This window comes from Arachis ipaensis, chromosome B09 (genome assembly GCF_000816755.2).
Source record: "Arachis ipaensis cultivar K30076 chromosome B09, Araip1.1, whole genome shotgun sequence".
In the NCBI taxonomy this organism is placed as follows: domain Eukaryota; kingdom Viridiplantae; phylum Streptophyta; class Magnoliopsida; order Fabales; family Fabaceae; genus Arachis; species Arachis ipaensis.
This window is the reverse complement of record NC_029793.2, coordinates 17,054,610-17,072,876: the sequence shown is the minus strand read 5'-3', so window position 1 is coordinate 17,072,876 and position 18,267 is coordinate 17,054,610. Positions and strand designations below refer to the sequence as shown.

The following is an 18,267-nucleotide window of genomic DNA, read 5'->3' as shown; positions in this document are numbered from 1 at the left end:
AAACCGATTTTTTTTATTATTTCTCAAACATTATTGTTTTTTAATATTTTTAGGCTCTATCCTTGTTTACTAAAGGTAATGTATTTTATTTTGACTATTCATATATCTAAAGACATATAACTAACCATTTATTCGATAAATAAGTTTATATTATCCAATATTGAATAGAGAAATAAATTAATTAATAAAATAAAAAAAATCTTACTACTTAATGATGACAACACAAAAACAAACTCAGTTTTATTAAAGTATAATTAGGATCAATTAGAGATCAATTAGGATTAATTATAATTATTTAGCATATCTGTATGTTTATTATAGGATATTACGTTTTTATTGTTTTGATTCTTCTAACATCTATATATAGCCTTGTATATTATTATTCGGCAATTCACTCAATAATAGACAACCCTTTCTTCAAATTACTCTCTTGTTTCTAACATGGTATTAAAGCATAGGTTATTTTTTTCTCCATTGAAAAGCTCATAATTCTTTGTTTTTCTCCTCCCATCAGTCTTTTGTCCTTGTTTTCGATCACCTTCCTGACATTCTTCTTCATCACTGACTTTACCATAATTTTCGTTTCATTGTTACGAGTTCACAGAGCCTAACCCCATCGCCGAAAACAGCCAGACGCGCTGCCGCAAGATCGTTGTCTGCTTCCATTCTTTCTCATATCCCAGAGATATCCAACACCGTTCGATCTTCAGCAACGATCAACGGTCCAGCGTGTGCCATGTGTCGAGCCTCAAGCACCTCCCACCAACCTGCGTTCAACCCGCATTCCACCCGGCCCGGCCCGCTCATTGACCCGCTGCCAAGTCACCGTTGACATGGCTTCACCCTCTGCTCAGACATCGCCACGTGTCATCCATCTGCTGACGTGACAGATAATGGGACTCATTCTTTGGTTTTTTGGTGAACTCTTTCCGTTCTTGTCCTCTGTTTTCTCGATTTTTGCTCCGATTTTGCGGTTTCTTCTCTTTTTTGTCTTTGTCTCTGTTATTTTGAAAAAATAGGATATTTTCAACCTACAGACAGGAAGGTAAAAATTTGGCCAAAACTGTCATCATTTTGGTCACTTACTCCCACACTGTCCCTCTATTAAATGTCGAAAATGAAAACAGGAAGGACATATTGGTTTCCATTGTCCAATATTGTTTTGCCATTATTGCAAGCTCTCAGGACATTTGACTACTACCTGTCCTACTCGCCCATCACGTTCTGATCAGACCAAGTATCATTCTCTTCCCAACTTCTCCAAGAACGTGCCTACTTCTACTGCTGCTGCTGCTAATGAATCTACCATCTCTGCTTCTCTCAACCCATCTCTAGTCTCTTTCTCTGATATTGTGTCACTTCTTAAGTAATTTCTCTCTTTTTATGGTAATACTCCGACTATTTTTTCCACTCCTCTAGGTAATTATAAATGATATTTTGATTCCGGTTGGTGTCATCACATGTCTCCTTTGCACAATCTTTTTTCGTCATTGTCTACCACTGCAAATGCACCTTCTGTTAACATTTGTGATGGTTCCCTCTTGCATGCGACACATAAGAGTTTTATTTCACAGTCAAATCTTAATCTCTCTGATACTTATTTTATTTCAAAATTAAACTTTGATCTTATTTCTGTTGGTCAACTTGTTGATCTCCGTTTCGATGTCAATTTTTTCATTTCTGGTTGTCGTGTACAAGATCATCGGACAGGACAAATAATCGGGACTAGACGTAAGGTTGGAAGGTTGTTTGAGTTCGAGAATCTTCATATTCCTCCTACATCAAGTCTCTTGCTGTTTCTCTCCATCTACCCTTCACTTGTGGCATCACCATCTTGCCCACAGCTCCTTAGAAAAATTGCGTCCTCTTGTGTCTAAAGGTGTTTTAGGTTAGGTTAATAATGAGTCTTTTGATTGTATTTCATGTCAAACTGCAAAACAACCAGCATTATCTTTTCAGAGTAATTCATCTCTTGCTTGCTCTCCTTTTGATCTTATTCACTCTGATGTTTGGGGCCCCGCTCCCACCGCTTCTATGACAGGGGCTCGATACTTTGTAGTTTTCAATGATGATTATTCACGCTTTACTTGGGTTTATTTGATGACTAATAGCTATGAGCTACCTCAGATTTATATTAACTTTTCTACTATGATTAAAACTCAGTTTTCCAATGTCATTAAAGTTCTTCGACGTGATAATACTATGGAATACCGTGACTCCAAACTTTTAAATTTTCTTGCTGAACAGGATACTTTGTCTGAGTTTTCTTACCCTAGGACGTCTCAACAAAATGGAAGGACTGAACGCAAACACTGTCACATTCTTGACTCTGTTTGTGCAACGCTTATTTCTTCTTCGTATCCTGAGCGTACTTGGGGTGAAGCTATTCTCACTGCTGTCCATATTATCAATAAACTTCCTTCTTCTGTCCTTGATAATATTACTCCCTTTGAACATCTTTATCATACTTCTCCAGATTATAGTTCTCTTCGAGTTTTTTATTGTGTTTGTTTTGTTCTTATTTAGCCTCATGAACATAGTATACTTGAACCTCAGGCTCGCATGTGTTGTTTCCTTGGTTATGGCACTGAACGCAAGGGTAATCATTGTTGGGATCCTCTCTCTAGATGTATTTGTATATCTCGTCATGTTGTATTCTGGGAGCATCACATGTTTTCTAGGTTCTCCTCGTTTAAGTCCATTCCTTCTACCCAGTTACCGCTTTTTACTAACTCCGATGTTGATCTTTTTCCTAGTGATAATTCTACAGGTTCTATCTCAAGTCAACCTCTCGAGCCTCCTACTCTTTCGCCTTCTCCATCTCCCGATGATTTTGCTATCCTGCCTTTTCCCTCCAATCGTTCTACTAGGGTAAGAAATCCATCTCCTCATCTTCTTCTTCATTATCATTGTTTTTCATCACCATAAACCTAAGTCATCCCGAGAAGCCTCCACAAATTCAAATTGACAGCAAGCAATGCAAGAAGAAATCCAGGCACTTGAAAAGCACACACTTGAGACTTGATTGATCCTTCTTTTTATCACAAAATTGTGGATAGTAGATGGGTATACAAAATCAAGACTCGCTCTGGTGTTTCTATTGACTGTTATAAGGCACGATTAGTTGCTCAAGGATGTACGCAAAAGTATGGTATTGATTTGGAAAAGACTTTTGCTCTTGTTACTCATCTCACATCTGTTTGCGCTCTCCTTGCCATTGTTGCAGTTAAAAAAATGGTCTTTCAGTCGGATGGATGTGAAGAATGTATTTCTTAATAGGGATTTGAAAAAGAAGGTCTATATGAAACCACCCCCGAACTATCCTTGTCCTTCTAGCAAAGTCTGTCTCCTTCATAAGGCACTTTATGGTTTTAAGCAAGCTCCTTGTGAATGGTTTGAAAGTTTAGCACCACTATATGCAATCTTGGTTTCACCTGCAACCTTTATGAGAATGCTTTCTTTATTCATAAAAGTAAACGTGAGATTGTTCTTCTACTTTTATATGTTGATGACATGATCATTACTGGAGATAATGTTGATGGTATCTCTGATCTTGAAGCATCCCTTCACCACACTTTTGAGATGAAAGATCTTGGTTCTCTCAGTTATTTTCTTGGACTTGAAGTCATATCCTCAGATGATGGCATCTATCTCTCTCAAGCTAACTATGCTTCTGATCTTTTTGCTCGAGCCAAAATTACAGATAGTCGTACTGAGTCTACTCCACTTGAGCCTAATATTTAATTTACTCCTACGAATAGCATTATTTTGGATAATCCTACTCTTTATCGATAGTTAGTTGGAGGTCTCATCTAATTGACTATCACACGACCAGGCATCGCCTATCTAGTTTATGTTCTTAGCCAGTTCTTGTCAGCTCCTCGTACTACTCACTCTATGCTACGGTTCTTCACATTCTTCGCTACATCAAAGGCACTTTGTTTCATGGTCTTCATTTTTTTGCCCATTCATCCTTAACCCTTCAGGCATACTCAGATGCTGATTGGGCTGGTGATCCAACTGAATGTCGTTCTACTACTGGTTATTGTTTGTTTCTTGGTGACTCTCTCATTTCCTGGCGAGCCAAGAAACAAACATTCACTGCTCGAACAAGCACCGAAGCTGAATACCGTGCTCTCACTGAAGCCACTGCTAAGTTGTCTCGATTCGTTGGCTTCTCAAAGACTTAGATGCCCCTCAGTCATCGCTAACTGATGTTTATTGTGACAACCGCAATGCTATTCAGATTAATCATGATAATGTTTTTCATGAACACACCAAACTCATGGAGATTGATTGTCATTTTGTCCGGCAACGTCTCCTTATTGATGTTATTTATCTCGTAGTTGTTGGGACTCTGGATCAGACTGCTGATATCTTCACGAAGGGTCATCATCCTACTCGTTTTCGGACTCTAGTGTCCAAACTCAAGATGGTATCTTTAGTTCCTACTTGAGTTTGAGGGGAAATGTTAGAGTATAACTAGGATCAATTAGATCAATTAGGATCAATTATAATTGTTTAGCATATTTATATATTTATTATAGGATATTATGCTTTTATTACTTTGATTCTTCTAGTATCTATATATAGCTTTGTATATTGTATTATTCGACAACTCACTCAATAATAGACAATCTTTTTCTTTTAAATTACTATCTTGTTTCTAACAAGCATATTTAGTTAGCACAAGTGTTAAAATTGTATTCAACAAATAAATTATATCAATTTATCTATGTAAATTTTGATAAATATGAGTATAAATTATGTATTTCATGTTTATAAATTTCTATAAATATCACTACAAGAGACATGTCGAATAACGGCATTTTTTAGGAATTTGCAACGGTTTTTAACTGCCGTGAAATGAAATTCCAGCGGTTCCACAAGCGTTGCCTATTAGGGGGTGGAGATTTGATTTTACGGCGGTTTTGAAAAATCGCAGGCACAACCGCAGCAAATCAAATAATTGATTTTGCGGCACAACCGCCGCTATTTGGTCAATGAATTTAAAAAAATTTGCGGCGGTTTTAAACTGCCGCAAATCTATGTAGAATTTTTTTTTTAAAAATGCGTTTTGAACCGTCGCAATTTCATACCTGGGCTTATAAAAAAACTGAGTAACGGGAGGAATTAATTATATACTCTATTTGCATTTGTAAACAAGAAATAAGAATGCAGTGCATTTATGTGTAGTACACAAGAGTTACATGAATTCACATGAGAGAGAGAAAGAGAGAGAGAGAGAGAAAGAAGACGGGAAACTTACGGGGTTTGTAAATCGATATTACTTGCTCTAGCAACTTCTGGTTGGAGCAAATCAGCTTCATCAGCCTGGCGCAGCCTCAAGCATTCAGTGTCAAAAGCACTTGTCAATCTTCTCTATTTGGAAACAGCTTCTTGAGCAGCCTTCAGAGCTTCCTTCTTCAACTCAGCCTCTTCATGATCTTCCTCCTCGTTACGCCCAAAAGTTGAAGAGTCAAGTAGATCTTGGTCATTTGTACTTTCATCACCCATGAGTAAAGCTTCTGATATTAAGTTTGACTTATTTTGCATAAAGTGACTGTAAAGCTCAATTTGCTGTATAAGAAAATTCAGCCTTTGCTACTGCCGCTTTGATTCACGAAGCTCCTATTCACGCCTCAAAGCTTCAGCGACTTCTTTCTCCTCTTGTCTCCGTACTTCTGCCTGCAAGGAGTGAAATTTTAAAATTAGTAATTACACCACATTTAAGTCAAATGTACAACCTAGATTTACATTTGCGAGACCATATGCACATTCAATTCCAAGAGCGTGTAGATTATCTGATCTGCATGTAAACACCACCCCTTTCCAACCATAACCAAAATACTAGTGTGATATCTATTAAACAAATCTCAATTCTTCTTAATTGAATCTTAAAAACTAATAATTCAAAATGCCACCTAGATTAATTGATTACAAATACATGTAAAAAAAAAGTGTAATACCATTTCAACAATCTAGTTGATACATGAGAATATAAAACAACAGGTATGTGCACAATAAACAAGCCAAGAAAAACTTCTACCAAATATCAACTACCATCATGCATGAAACTTGTTTTCAATTTTCAAGAATAAAGATGGAGCCTAAGAGGTAGCCATTTGGTAACTGTCATATTATTCTAAACTTCCACTATAATCACATATGAAGATTGCTTCTTAAAATATAGCACCATTCAGAGTTCAATAATCAGCATAATAGCATCAACAAAATTTGGCAAGGAATTAAAAAATACCATCTCCTCATCTATTCGCTTCTAGAATAGCAACATGTCTGTAGCAAATTTTTGGGTGCGTATACCAGTAGTCCGCGTCCATTTAATTGATCTACTCACTTTCAGTCTAACCTGAAAGTGAGAGAATAAAAACCAAATATCATGAACTAACAAGAGGATGCGCAGAAACTAGGCTGCCGACACAAGATATAGAACATATATGTACAAAGGAAAAATTCTCGAGTGCTGCTACTGGGCACTTAAGCAATAATATATAAGAGGTATAGCCATCCATCATAACCTACAACAATCATCTACAAAGACATTGGTTAATACTTTTATTGCTTCGGTTTGAGCTGAAAACTTCTTCAACTAACAAAGTAATACACACAAGCTCTTCAAGTGCTGCACAAAAATAGCTAGCACCTCTCAAATCATGAGCTCAAACATCTAACAAAGTTAGATATAAGATAGAATCTGTCCATGGACGACCAAATTCAGGCACAATATCACATTAAAAGAATATTGAAGTCTTACAAAACACTAAATGTGCCGACATTATTTTCTCTGATAAATGGTTCCTTAAAACATGAAAATTCTACTAGTTAACACTTATAAGAAAAAAATGTCTCAATACATAATAGAGAACCATTTTCTTATTCCAACTAATCACGACTGACCTAAATGAAAACTTATTTGCCTGTTAAATTAAATAATGCTAAAATAAGGATCAACATTATTTTCTAGCTGCCTATCAAGACATACAATTCAAAGTTTATGCATTAGAGTAACATCAGAGAAACTAAATCATACTCTGCACAAGCACAAGCGCACAACACAAATAACAAATTTTCTATGCTAGTATATATATAATCCAGCTCTATAGCCGTCCATATTATTCATTAGAGATGATTTGACAAATTATATGGTTAGTCTTAGCTATTAATCAAGCTGGAAAAAATTAAAATCCATTCTTTTATGAACAAATATTCATACAAAACTAAAATACTACCAAATATTTTTCTTCCTTCCATTGTTCTCCCCAAAACAAAACCCTAATGCAAAATAGAAAAATCAGAAGGCACAACATCAACTTAATAGAAATATATGCATATACTATTCATATATGGCTACAATATAAAATTTTATCAAACTGTTCTATTCCTTTTTAACTTGAATTGCTTTAATAAGATGATTTGAAATTTAATTCTTCTTTTCAATAGAATATGAGTTTTTCTCTCATTGTTCCATATAGTGGAATGAACTTAGAAACTTTCGTGAACAAGAGCTTACAGCAACAAAATCTGCATGACCTTGACATTATTATTTGATACCAGTTTCAGTAACACAATTACCTATCCAAAATTTTATAACTTAAGTACACTTCTAATTCCTGGATAGCTCGGTATATCATCATTGATCGGGATACTTTTAATCATGTAAGTCAATAACTATTCAGAGAATTAAAAAATGTAAAAGGATAAAAGATGCTACAACTTCAAAGCTTAATGTGGCAAAGATGGCAAGAAGTTTATACAAAAAGAAAATGTGGCAAAGAAGTTAATGCATTACCTGGTACATGATTGGCACTTTGAGTATTTGAATATCAGAACGAAGACAAAGAGATTATCTACAGAAAGACTTTGCTCCAATATGTATCTAATAGTGCACAATGGTCAAAAGCCACCATCTCGTTCAATACAATAAGTTCAAGAAAGTTAAAACAAAGAGGATTGGAAGATTTGTATAAAATACACTACATAGTTATATATCAAGAAACAAAATTTTCTCTAGCCAGAACAATACAACAACAACCAAGGCATATCTCATTAGGTTGGGTGCCCTAAATGGATCAAACATTGCCATCCATAGTGTCCTGATCATAGATCATATCTGCATAGAACTTTAAAACATATTCAAAACACTTGTCATGTAAAAGCATAAACAACACAAAAATAGCACTAACAATTATTCTTTGCAACACCAATTCAAAATTCAGCACCAATGACATGAAAAATCAGCAGCATTTTGCAGTGACTCAGCAAAGTATCAGTCAATCAATCCAAACAAATTAAAATTCAAACTCAAGAAGCCTTTAACAACATGTTTAACTATGTATAAACTAACACTAATTCTTATAAGAAAATTCTAATTCTAACCTAAACTCAACTAACAATAGCAAATAATCTTAACCAAATCAAATTAACAATAGAATCAATATATAACTAATCATAAATTAACTAAAACATAGAAGAAAAGGTGATCTGAGAACCTGAGTCAAAGAACAGAGCAAGAGTATAGGAGAGAGGGATGCAGTGGCAGTGACCAGCCGCTGTTGCATCTGAACTCGCTGGAACTGGAGTAGCTTTGTTCTGATTCTGCGACTGGAAACGAGGGAGGCAGGGGCGAGCTAGAGAGCCACAGTGCGAGGTTGTAAGGAGGAGAAGAATATGGTCGCAGCGGTGCTGGATGGTAGTCGGCGGTGAGACAAAGAAGGCAGGAGACAAGGGGAAGAGAAAGAGAGAAAGGGTTTTCATGGGGGTTGTTCGGCGAAGGTGGAAAAAGAAGAAGAAGATGATGGTGGTGGTTCTATGGTTCTGACGGAGCCGCTGGGGGTGATGATCGATGGTGGCGCTGCATTGGTGGTCGAAGAGAAGCTAGGGTTGGAGAAGGGGGAGTCATTCAGACTTCAGAGCTCTGAATTTGGTTGAGTGAGTGACGGGACGCTTAGGGCTTTTGGCTTTCTTCTTGATTTGATTTGTGGCCGTTGGGAAGAAAACCTTAGTTATCTTGGTGCTTTTTGTAGCTGAAACACAAATTGCTTCCATAACCGCCTAATTTTGTTAATTTGTGGCGGTTTGATAAACAGCCGCCAATTAACCGCCGTAAGAACCGCGACTAATTAACCGCCTAATCAGGTAATTAATATTGCCCAATTTAGGTTTCAAAAATTTAGAGAGAAAATTTGAGGATGTAAATATGATTTTTGGACTCAGTAGATTTTTCTGAGTTAGAAAATGTGTTTTCTGCGAAAAACTACGAACCGGCAGACGAACCGGTCGAACCGGTTCAAGTTTGCCCGGTACTACGCGAGAAAAAGTGAAAACAGTAAAAAATCTTAGAAAAACATTAGAAACGAAAAACCGGACGTTAATTTTAAAGATTTGGCACAAAGTTGGGCCAAACGGGCTGGACCGGACCCAAGTTGGGCTCAAGCCCAACAAATATAAATACTTAAGTGAACCCTTTTCACTCTCATGAACGCACACACTCAGCAGAAAAGAAAAGAAGGAAGAGGAAGAAGATGTACTATTCATCTTCAAGTTCCCAAGCCCATATCTTGAGCTATAGAGCTCCAATCGCCATACCGTTTGCAGCTACGCGTTCCTTGTGAAGAGCTCTACAAAACCCACCCAAGAAATTGGTAAGAAAATCACAAATCTTTCTCAGTTCTTCTCTTCAAAATTTTAGGTACACTCTAGCCTTTGATTACCATTGAATTTGGCTTCCAAAACTGTTGGGTAAGGTGAGTTGCTCTTGAACCCTTGTGAAATTATGATTAGATTGAGCCCTAGGTTGATTAGTGATGATTTGTATGCATATGGCTTGATTATTGTGAGTTAGGAAGCCTTTGGAACTTGTTGGTGCTTGATTGGAGTTGATTGGAGGCTTGCTTGTGGTTGAAAGCTTATCTTGAGCTCAATTTTAGGTTTTTTGCATATTGAGAATCGGCCAAGGTATGATTTTGATTTTCTCTATGTAGTATATAATATTTATGGACATTTAGGCTAGTGACCCGTAGGATAGGTTTGAATTAAAATGGTTGTTAGGTTGTTGAATGATGATGTATGATGATTTGTGATGGATTGATGATTTTTGAGTTTGATTATGATATTTGATTATGATATGATGATGAAGAATGATTGTGTAAAGTTGAGAAGTGGTTTGGTATGATATATGTGATATTGAGGTTGATGATATGGTAATGTGGTTGGAAAAGTTGAATGTGGATTGATTATAGTATTACATATTTGATGTTGATGGTTGAGAATAGTGATATGTGATGGAAATATTGCATAAATGGTGTATTATGACCCAAGAAGGTAGATTGTGCTGAAAATGAAAGTTTGGTATTATTTTGGTTGGATGTGGTTTGAGAATTTGGAAAAATTGAATACTTGTGGATTTTTGTAAAAAGGGAATTTTGGTAGAATTTGTCTGATCATAACTTATACCTCAGTCTTTGAAATTGGTTGAGATTTATTTAGAATTAAAATTTATTGAAAACTCTTCGAATTGATATAAAGTTTGCAAAATTTGGATTTCTGTAGAGGGAGTTATGATCATTCAAAGTTTGGTGTCAAAAATCTGAAATTCTGCAAAGTTGCAGAATTTTGTGATTTCTGGTATGTGCACATGCACACCCCTGTGAAAATTTAAACCTGTGCACATGCACAGCCTTGTGCGTACGCACAGGCAGGGGGAGGCTTCCTGTTTAGAACGCTAGCACAGCTTGTGCGCGCACATAACCAATGAAGAATTACAACCTGTGCGCACGCACAGCCCTGTGCGCACGGACAAGTTGGGAAAGGCAGTCTGTTGGGGGGCTAGCACAGCTTGTGCGAGCGAACAAAATTATGAAAATTTGTACATGTGCGTACACACACCCCTATGCGTACGCACACATTTAAAAACTCTCTTGGGCGTGCGCACGCACACCCCTGTGCGTACGCACACGCCCTGTTTCTCAAACTTAAACTTTGTTTTCAACTATTTCACCTTCCTAACAAGATTATAAGCTTTTTTGACACCATTTCGAGACTCTTTGGCTTAATTTTGGACATTGAAACATGGGAAAGGTCTTAGGAGAAATTATTTAGTAATTCTTTGAAAAGTTAGAGAACGGAGGTTAGGTTTCGGGTGTACTGAGGAAGGGTTTGATGGCGTGCGAAGTTAAATTGGCATGTGAATTGAGAATTGATAACCTGCTGAGTTCGGAATAGAAATGTGAATTGACAGTAGTTGAGATGAGTCGAGGACTTGGAATGGAAATGTTGATATGACAGTGGTTGAGATGAGTCGAGTACTCGAATGTGCAATGATGAATCATTGAGGTATTGAAAATGTTTTCTGAAAAACCAATGAACTACTGTTTTATACTGAGATGATGAGACGCTATGTGCCCGGCAGGGACGGTGGTTAATCCCGCCTGTCGAGGTAGCAACGGTGGCGTAAGGACGGTGGTTAATCCCGCTTACGTTGAGATGTGAGGTCTGTGGCAAGTGTATCCCGCTTGCATCCCTTCGGATCAATAGAGTGTGCATGCACAAAATCTTGGACGGTGATCCGAGCACCATATCTCGGGGGTTCCCAATGATGATTTCGAAGGGCGACATCTCCATAGAGGTGTGTCGGGTTGGCAGTTGAACCGACAATGTGATATCATAGCCAATAAGACAGGCATTCATCATGTGTATTTTCTATCTGTTTGTTTGCTTTTTCGACTTGTAATTGTATGCCTATTTGTATAACATACCTAATTGCTACTTGAATTACTTGCCTTACATGCCAATACTTGTGTTTTACTTGTATTGTATATTATCTGTGTTTTCTACTGGGATTGAGGAGTTTCGGAAGGCGGTGGCGATGGGATCGCATGGAGGATAGGTTGGTGAAGGCTGTGGGACAGCGGAGATCTGATTGAGTAGAAAATCCTCTAAGTTAGATTGCCCTTTTAAGTTATGTTAAGGTTTCATATATGCTTTACTGTTTTAGTTATGCTTTAAGATTGAATCTTGTGATGAATATGAAGTCTAGGATTGCCTTTGGCATCTTGGGGTCTTATATCTTACATCATTGGGCACTGTTATCATACTAAGAACCTCCGGTTCTCATACCATATTTCTGTTATTATTTTTCAGATGCAGGTCGCAACCCACCTCGGTGAGTTGCTTTGGATGGTGACAGAAGCGGAGGATCATGATACTTTTGGAGTCTTTTGATTTATTTTGTATATGTCTCTCACTTTTGTATTTTGCTTTTGCCTAGAGGCTTGAATTGAGAGAGAAAAATATGTATAAGCTATTTTTAAACTGTCTGGTTTCTGTACATCTGTATATGGCTAGCCGGCTTAAACTCTGCGAGTCGTGGCTAGATTCTTATGATATTATAATCTTATCTTTGGTTATATTATATCTATCTTTTGTGCTTTAAGTTAGAAGCTTCGTTAGTACGTTTTGTGTAACACCCTACCATACTTAATCTTATGCTTAAGTCATAAGACTGAGATAGTAGGAATGAGCAACTGGCTGACAACCATGCTGAATTCATGGCGGTCATGGCAAACCTTGCGAATACCATGGAAGCTAATGTTGCTGCAACTCTGCAAGCTATGCAGAGGTTAGGCCAACTGGCCCGAAACAGAAATGGGAATGGCGAAGGGAACGCGAATGAGAATGCTGAGGGAAACGGTGATAACATGGGAGGTACTCCGATGACCTTGGCGACTTTTCTCAAGGTTTATCTGCCAATTTTCCGAGGATCAACCAACCCTACAGAAGCAGACAACTGGTTTCATGCCATGGAGTGTGCTTTACAGGCGCAGCATTTTCTGAATAACCAATATGTAGAATTTGCTGCTTATCAGCTTGCGGGAGAGGCCCAGCATTGGTGGCAAGTAGAGTGCCACTTGTTACAGCTTCAGAATACCGACATTCCTTCGGATGTGTTCCAAACGGCCTTCTATAGGAGGTATTTTCCTGAGTCTGCAAGGGAAGCGAAGGAGATGGAACTTATGCAGTTGAAGCAAAGTTCCTTGTAGGTTTTTTAGGGTGTGTCAGGGTGCCCCGTAGACCTATGAGAGCTGGAAGTGTATTAAGTGCCAGAGAGGCTTGAAGGATAATATCATGACTGCTATGGCTCCTATGGAGATTCATATCTTCTCCGAATTGGTGAATAAAGCAAGGGTGGTTGAGGAGTATGCGAAAATGGTAGCTTCATCCAAGGAAACTCACGGAGGAAGCTCTAGTCAGGGACGTGGCAAGTATTTTCATCCTAGGGGTCAGAGTTTCAAGAGAGGAGGATATGCACCTCAAGGACAAGGAGGCTTCAGAAAGAACACTCAGAATCAGTTTCAATATGCCAAGGGAAGAGGAAATCAGAGTAAGATTTCTCTGGATTTGACTTGTGTGCGTTGTGGGCGTTTTCATCCATATGACTCATGCAAGATTGGGTTAGGTGGTTGCTTCAACTGTGGATTACCTTGTCACTTTGTAAGGGATTGTACTCATGGGAAGAACCCGAATGCAGATCAGAGTCAGCACCAGGGGCGAGTGTTTGCTGTGAACGCCAAGGATGCTTCTAAGGCGGATCCGTTGATGAGAAGTAACTGTTTAATTGGTGATAAAGTCTTAATTGCATTGTATGATACTGGAGCTTCGCATTCATTCATTTCGTTTGCTAAAGTTGAGGAACTAGGCTTGAAAGTGTCGAAATTGGCATTTGAATTGCATGTGCATACTCTGCATCAAACCGTTACGACTAGATCAGAGTGTAGACAAGTAGGTTTCAAGCTTGAGGGTAGAGACTTTGTGCATGATTTGATCTGTTTACCAATAGTTGGGTTGGAGATGATTTTAGGGTTTGATTGGTTGTCGAAGAACCGAGTTTTGTTGGATTGCTTTGAGCGGTCAATTCAGTTTATGCCGGAAGGAGAAAAGGGAGCAGTGATAGCTGAGGGTTACTACATGAACTCGGTAATGGTGCACTGTAGTAGAAAAGAGTGTCAGGGTTATATTCTGTTGGCTACGAATACATTAGGTGATAATCAGGAACTAGATCAAATTTCGGTAGTTAGAGACTTTTCGGAGGTATTCCCGGAAGATATTCCTAAATTTTCACCTCAGAGAAAAATTGAATTTGCGTTTGAATTGGTGCCGGGAGCCAGACCAGTATCGATTACACCGTATAGAATGGCTCCGATAGAGCTGGTTGAACTAAAGGCTCAGTTGGAAGAGCTTTTGAACAAGAGGTTCATTCAACTGAGTGTATCTCCGTGGGGAGTGCCAGTTTTATTGGTAAAGAAGAAGGATGGAGAAATGCGACTCTGTGTGGATTACCGACAGTTGAACAAAGTGACTGTGAAGAACACCGTTGCCTAGGATCGATGACTTGATGGATCAACTGCAAGGAGCTGGAGTGTTTTCCAAGATTGATTTGAGATCCGGTTACCATAAGATAAGGGTGAAAGAGGATGATATCCCTAAGACTGTGTTTAAGACGCGCTATGGACACTACGAGTTTGTGGTGATGTCCTTTGAGTTAACGAATGCACCTGCGGTTTTCATGGATTACATGAACAGAGTCTTTCGTCCCTTTCTGGACAAATTCGTGGTGGTCTTCATAGATGACATCTTGGTTTACTCTAAGACAGTGAAGGAGCATGAGGAACACTTGAGGACTGTGTTGCAAATCTTAAAGGAGCGGGAATTGTATGCCAAGTTGTCGAAGTGTGAGTTTTGGAAGGAGGAAGTAAAGTTCTTAGGTCATGTGGTGAGCAAAGGAGGAATAGCGGTGGATCCTTCTAAGGTAGAAGCGGTGATGGAATGGGAAAGACCATCGATGGTGACGGAAGTCCGAAGTTTCTTGGGCTTAGCCGGATATTACCGAAAATTTATTGAAGGATTTTCTCGGATAGCACTACCGATGACTAAGTTGACGAGGAAGGAAGTGCCTTTTGTGTGGACGTCAGAGTGTGAAGAAAGTTTTCAAACTTTGAAGCAGAAGTTAACTTCAGCACCTGTTTTGATTTTACCGGAACCGCATGAACCATTTGAAGTGTATTGTGATGCATCACTGAAGGGTTTGGGTTGCGTGTTGATGCAACACGGAATGTGGTGGCTTACGCATCGCGTCAGCTGAGACCGCATGAAGTAAATTACCCAACTCATGACTTGGAATTAGCGGCGATTATGTTTTCATTGAAAATTTGGAGACACCACTTGTAAGGAGTGAGGTTTAGTGTCTTTTTTGATCATAAGAGCCTCAAGTACATCTTTGATCAGAAAGAGCTCAATATGCGTCAGAGGAGGTGGATGGAGTTGTTAAGGTAGCATTTGGTGGAGAGACAGAGACGGAAAGATTGAGACTGAGAGACAGAGACTAAGAGACAGAGATTGAAATAACTTTTAGTATTCTGTTTGGTACAAAGTGGGAGACAGAATTTGAAACAAGAATGAAATTCTAATTTAATTTTTACAAAAAGTAAAATTTAAATTAATTAATTGAAATGAAGGTATTTTAGGTATAAAATGTTATTAAAGTTTCAGTCTCCATCTCTAAAAATTTTAGTCCCATGTGTCCCCACATTTTGGAGGTACTAAAATACTGAAATTTTGGGGACAGAGACAGAAATTTTAGTACCAGTCTCTGAACCAACAAACACGATACTGAGTCTCAGTCTCTCAGTCTCTGTCTCAGTACCTCAAAACAAACGCTACCTAAAGGATTATGATTTTGAACTGAGTTATCACCCTGGAAAGGTGAACGTGGTGGCGGATGCATTAAGTCGGAAGTCTTTAACCATAGCATGGATGAGAATCAAAGAAGAGGAGCTAGTGGATAAGTTTTTGGATCTTAAGCTAGATATTGGTGAAGTTGCCGGAAGAGCTTGCTTGAATCAGTTGCAAATCTTGAGTACCTTTAAAACGGAGATTCAGAAGGCTCAGTAAGATGAGCGAAAGCTTCAGCAATTGTTTCAACCAGTTGGTAATAAGAGGCGTGGAGAATTCACTAAGGATGGTGAAGGATTATGGAGATACAAAGGAAGAATTTGTATACCGGATGTCGGGAGTTTGAGGCAAGACTTATTGTCGGAAGCTCATAACAGTGGGTTTTCTATTCATCCCGGAAGTACGAAGATGTACTATGACTTTAAGAAGATGTTCTGGTGGCATGGGATGAAAGGTGATGTAGCAACAGTGGTATCCAAGTGCCTGATGTGTCAGAAAGTAAAGATAGAGCATCAGAAACCATCGGAAATATTACAGCCACTTGAGATTCTTCAGGGGAAGTGGGAAGGAATTGCGATGGACTTTGTGACCGGTTTACCGAGGACTAGGTCGGGATTTGATGCGGTTTGGGTGATCGTAGATCGCTTAACCAAATCCGCTCATTTTCTGCCTATCCGAGTGAACTGTTCTATGGAGGAGCTAGCAAGGTGGTACATCAAGGAGATAGTAAGGTTGCACGGTGTGCCATCGAGCATAGTGTCGGACCGTGATCCCCGATTCACATCAAGGTTTTGGGGAGCTTTTCAAAAAGCTTTCGGTACGAAGCTATGTCTCAGCACCGCATATCATCCACAAACGAATGGACAGTCAGAAAGGACTATTCTGACATTAGAATATATGTTGAGAGCGTGTGTATTGGATCAACCCGGAAGTTGGGACCGTTACATGCCATTGGTGGAGTTTGCGTACAACAACAGCTTTCATGCGAGCATAGGGATGGCTCCGTATGAGGCCTTGTATGGATGAAAGTGCAATCTCTACTTTGTTGGTACGAGTCCGATGAAGTAAGTGTTTTGGGACCTGATTTGGTAGTAGAGACTACTGAGAAGATTAAGAAGATTTGGGAGAGGATGATAACTGCTCAGAGTCGACAGAAGAGCTATGCGGATCAGAGGAGGAAACCGATAGAATTTGAAGTGGGACAACATGTGTTTCTCAGGGTTACACCGACAACCGGGATTGGAAGAGCGATCAAAACCAAGAAGTTGAATCTGATGTATATAGGACCGTTTGAGATTCTGAGGCGATTCGGGCCGGTGGCATATCAAGTTGTATTGCCACCTCATCTGTCTAACTTGCATGACGTATTCCACGTGTCCCAACTCCATAAGTACACGTCGGATGCGGCTCATGTGTTAGAGCCCGAGTTGGTCGAGTTGAAGGAGAACTTGACATTTCAAGTAACACCGGTGAGAATTGATGATACCAGTGTGAAGAAGTTACGCAGGAAAGAAGTTCAGTTGATTAAAGTTGCTTGGAAACGAGCAGGAGTGGAAGAGCATATTTGGGAATTCGAGTCCGAGATGCGAAAGGATTATCCCGAGTTATTCTCATGTAATCACTAAATTTTGAGGGCAAAATTTCTTATTTGGTGGGGAGAATGTAAGAACCACGACTAATTAATCGCCTAATAAGGTAATTAATATTGCACAAATTAGGTTCTGAAAATTTAGAGTGAGAATTTGAGGATGTAAATATGATTTTTGGACTCAGTAGGTTTTTTTTGAGTTACAAGGTGTGTTTTCTACGAAAAACCATGAACTGGCAGTCGAATCGGTTCAAGTCTGCCCAGTACTGCGCGAGAAAAAGTGAAAATAGTCAAAAACCTTAGAAAAACATTAGAAGTGGAAAACCGGGCGTTAATTTTAAAGATTTGGCCCAAGCTAAAAATGCTAACGGGTTGGACCGGACCCAAGCCTAACATATATAAACACTTAAGTGAACCTTTTTCACTCTCATAAACACACACACTCAGCAGAAAAGAAAAGAAGGAAGAGGAAGAAGAAGTACTATTCATCTTCAACTTCCCAGGCCCATATCTTAAGCTATAGAGCTCCGATCGCCGCACCATTTGCGGCTACGCCTTCCTTGTGAAGAGCTCTACAAAACTCACCCAAGAAATTGGTAAGGAAATCACGAATCCTTCTCAGTTATTCTCTTCAAAATTTGAGTTTTAGGGCTTTTGATTAAGTGAGGTTTTGTGATTTTGGGGTGTTTAGGTACGCTTTAGCCTTTGATTATCATTGGATTTGGCTTCCAAAACTGTTGGGTAAGGTGATTTGCTCTTGAACCCTTGTAAAATTATGATTAGATTGAGTCCTAGGTTGATTAGTGATGATTTGTGTGCATATGGCTTGATTATTGTGAGTTAGGAAGTCTTTGGAACTTGTTGGTGCTTGCTTGGAGTTGATTGGAGGCTTGCTTGTGGTTGAAAGCTTATCTTGAGCTCAATTTTGGGTT

At 38.8% G+C, this 18,267-nt stretch overlaps 2 protein-coding genes and 1 long non-coding RNA gene across 3 annotated transcripts; 2 read left to right on the top strand and 1 right to left on the bottom strand.

Annotated features, from left to right (window-relative positions):
* LOC110267009 lies at positions 1,247–9,340 on the bottom strand. The gene is made up of 3 exons (XR_002354292.1): positions 9,328–9,340; positions 8,511–8,895; positions 1,247–1,258 (listed from the first exon to the last, which is right to left on the bottom strand). It is a non-coding gene; the product is annotated as an uncharacterized LOC110267009 (long non-coding RNA).
* LOC107615084 lies at positions 12,567–13,058 on the top strand. The gene has a single exon (XM_016317197.1). It carries the CDS (start codon positions 12,567–12,569, stop codon positions 13,056–13,058), a length of 492 nt encoding a protein of 163 aa, XP_016172683.1.
* Positions 16,770–17,372, top strand: LOC110266774. Its single transcript, XM_021111781.1, has one exon. The coding sequence runs from the start codon at positions 16,770–16,772 to the stop codon at positions 17,370–17,372; it is 603 nt and encodes a 200-aa protein (XP_020967440.1).

What these genes read in the sequence shown, in the direction of transcription:
- LOC107615084 (XM_016317197.1), top strand. Translation starts at nt 12,567, where the DNA reads ATGGCGGTCATGGCAAACCTTGCGAATACCATGGAAGCTAATGTTGCT.
- LOC110266774 (XM_021111781.1), top strand. Translation starts at nt 16,770, where the DNA reads ATGAAAGTGCAATCTCTACTTTGTTGGTACGAGTCCGATGAAGTAAGT.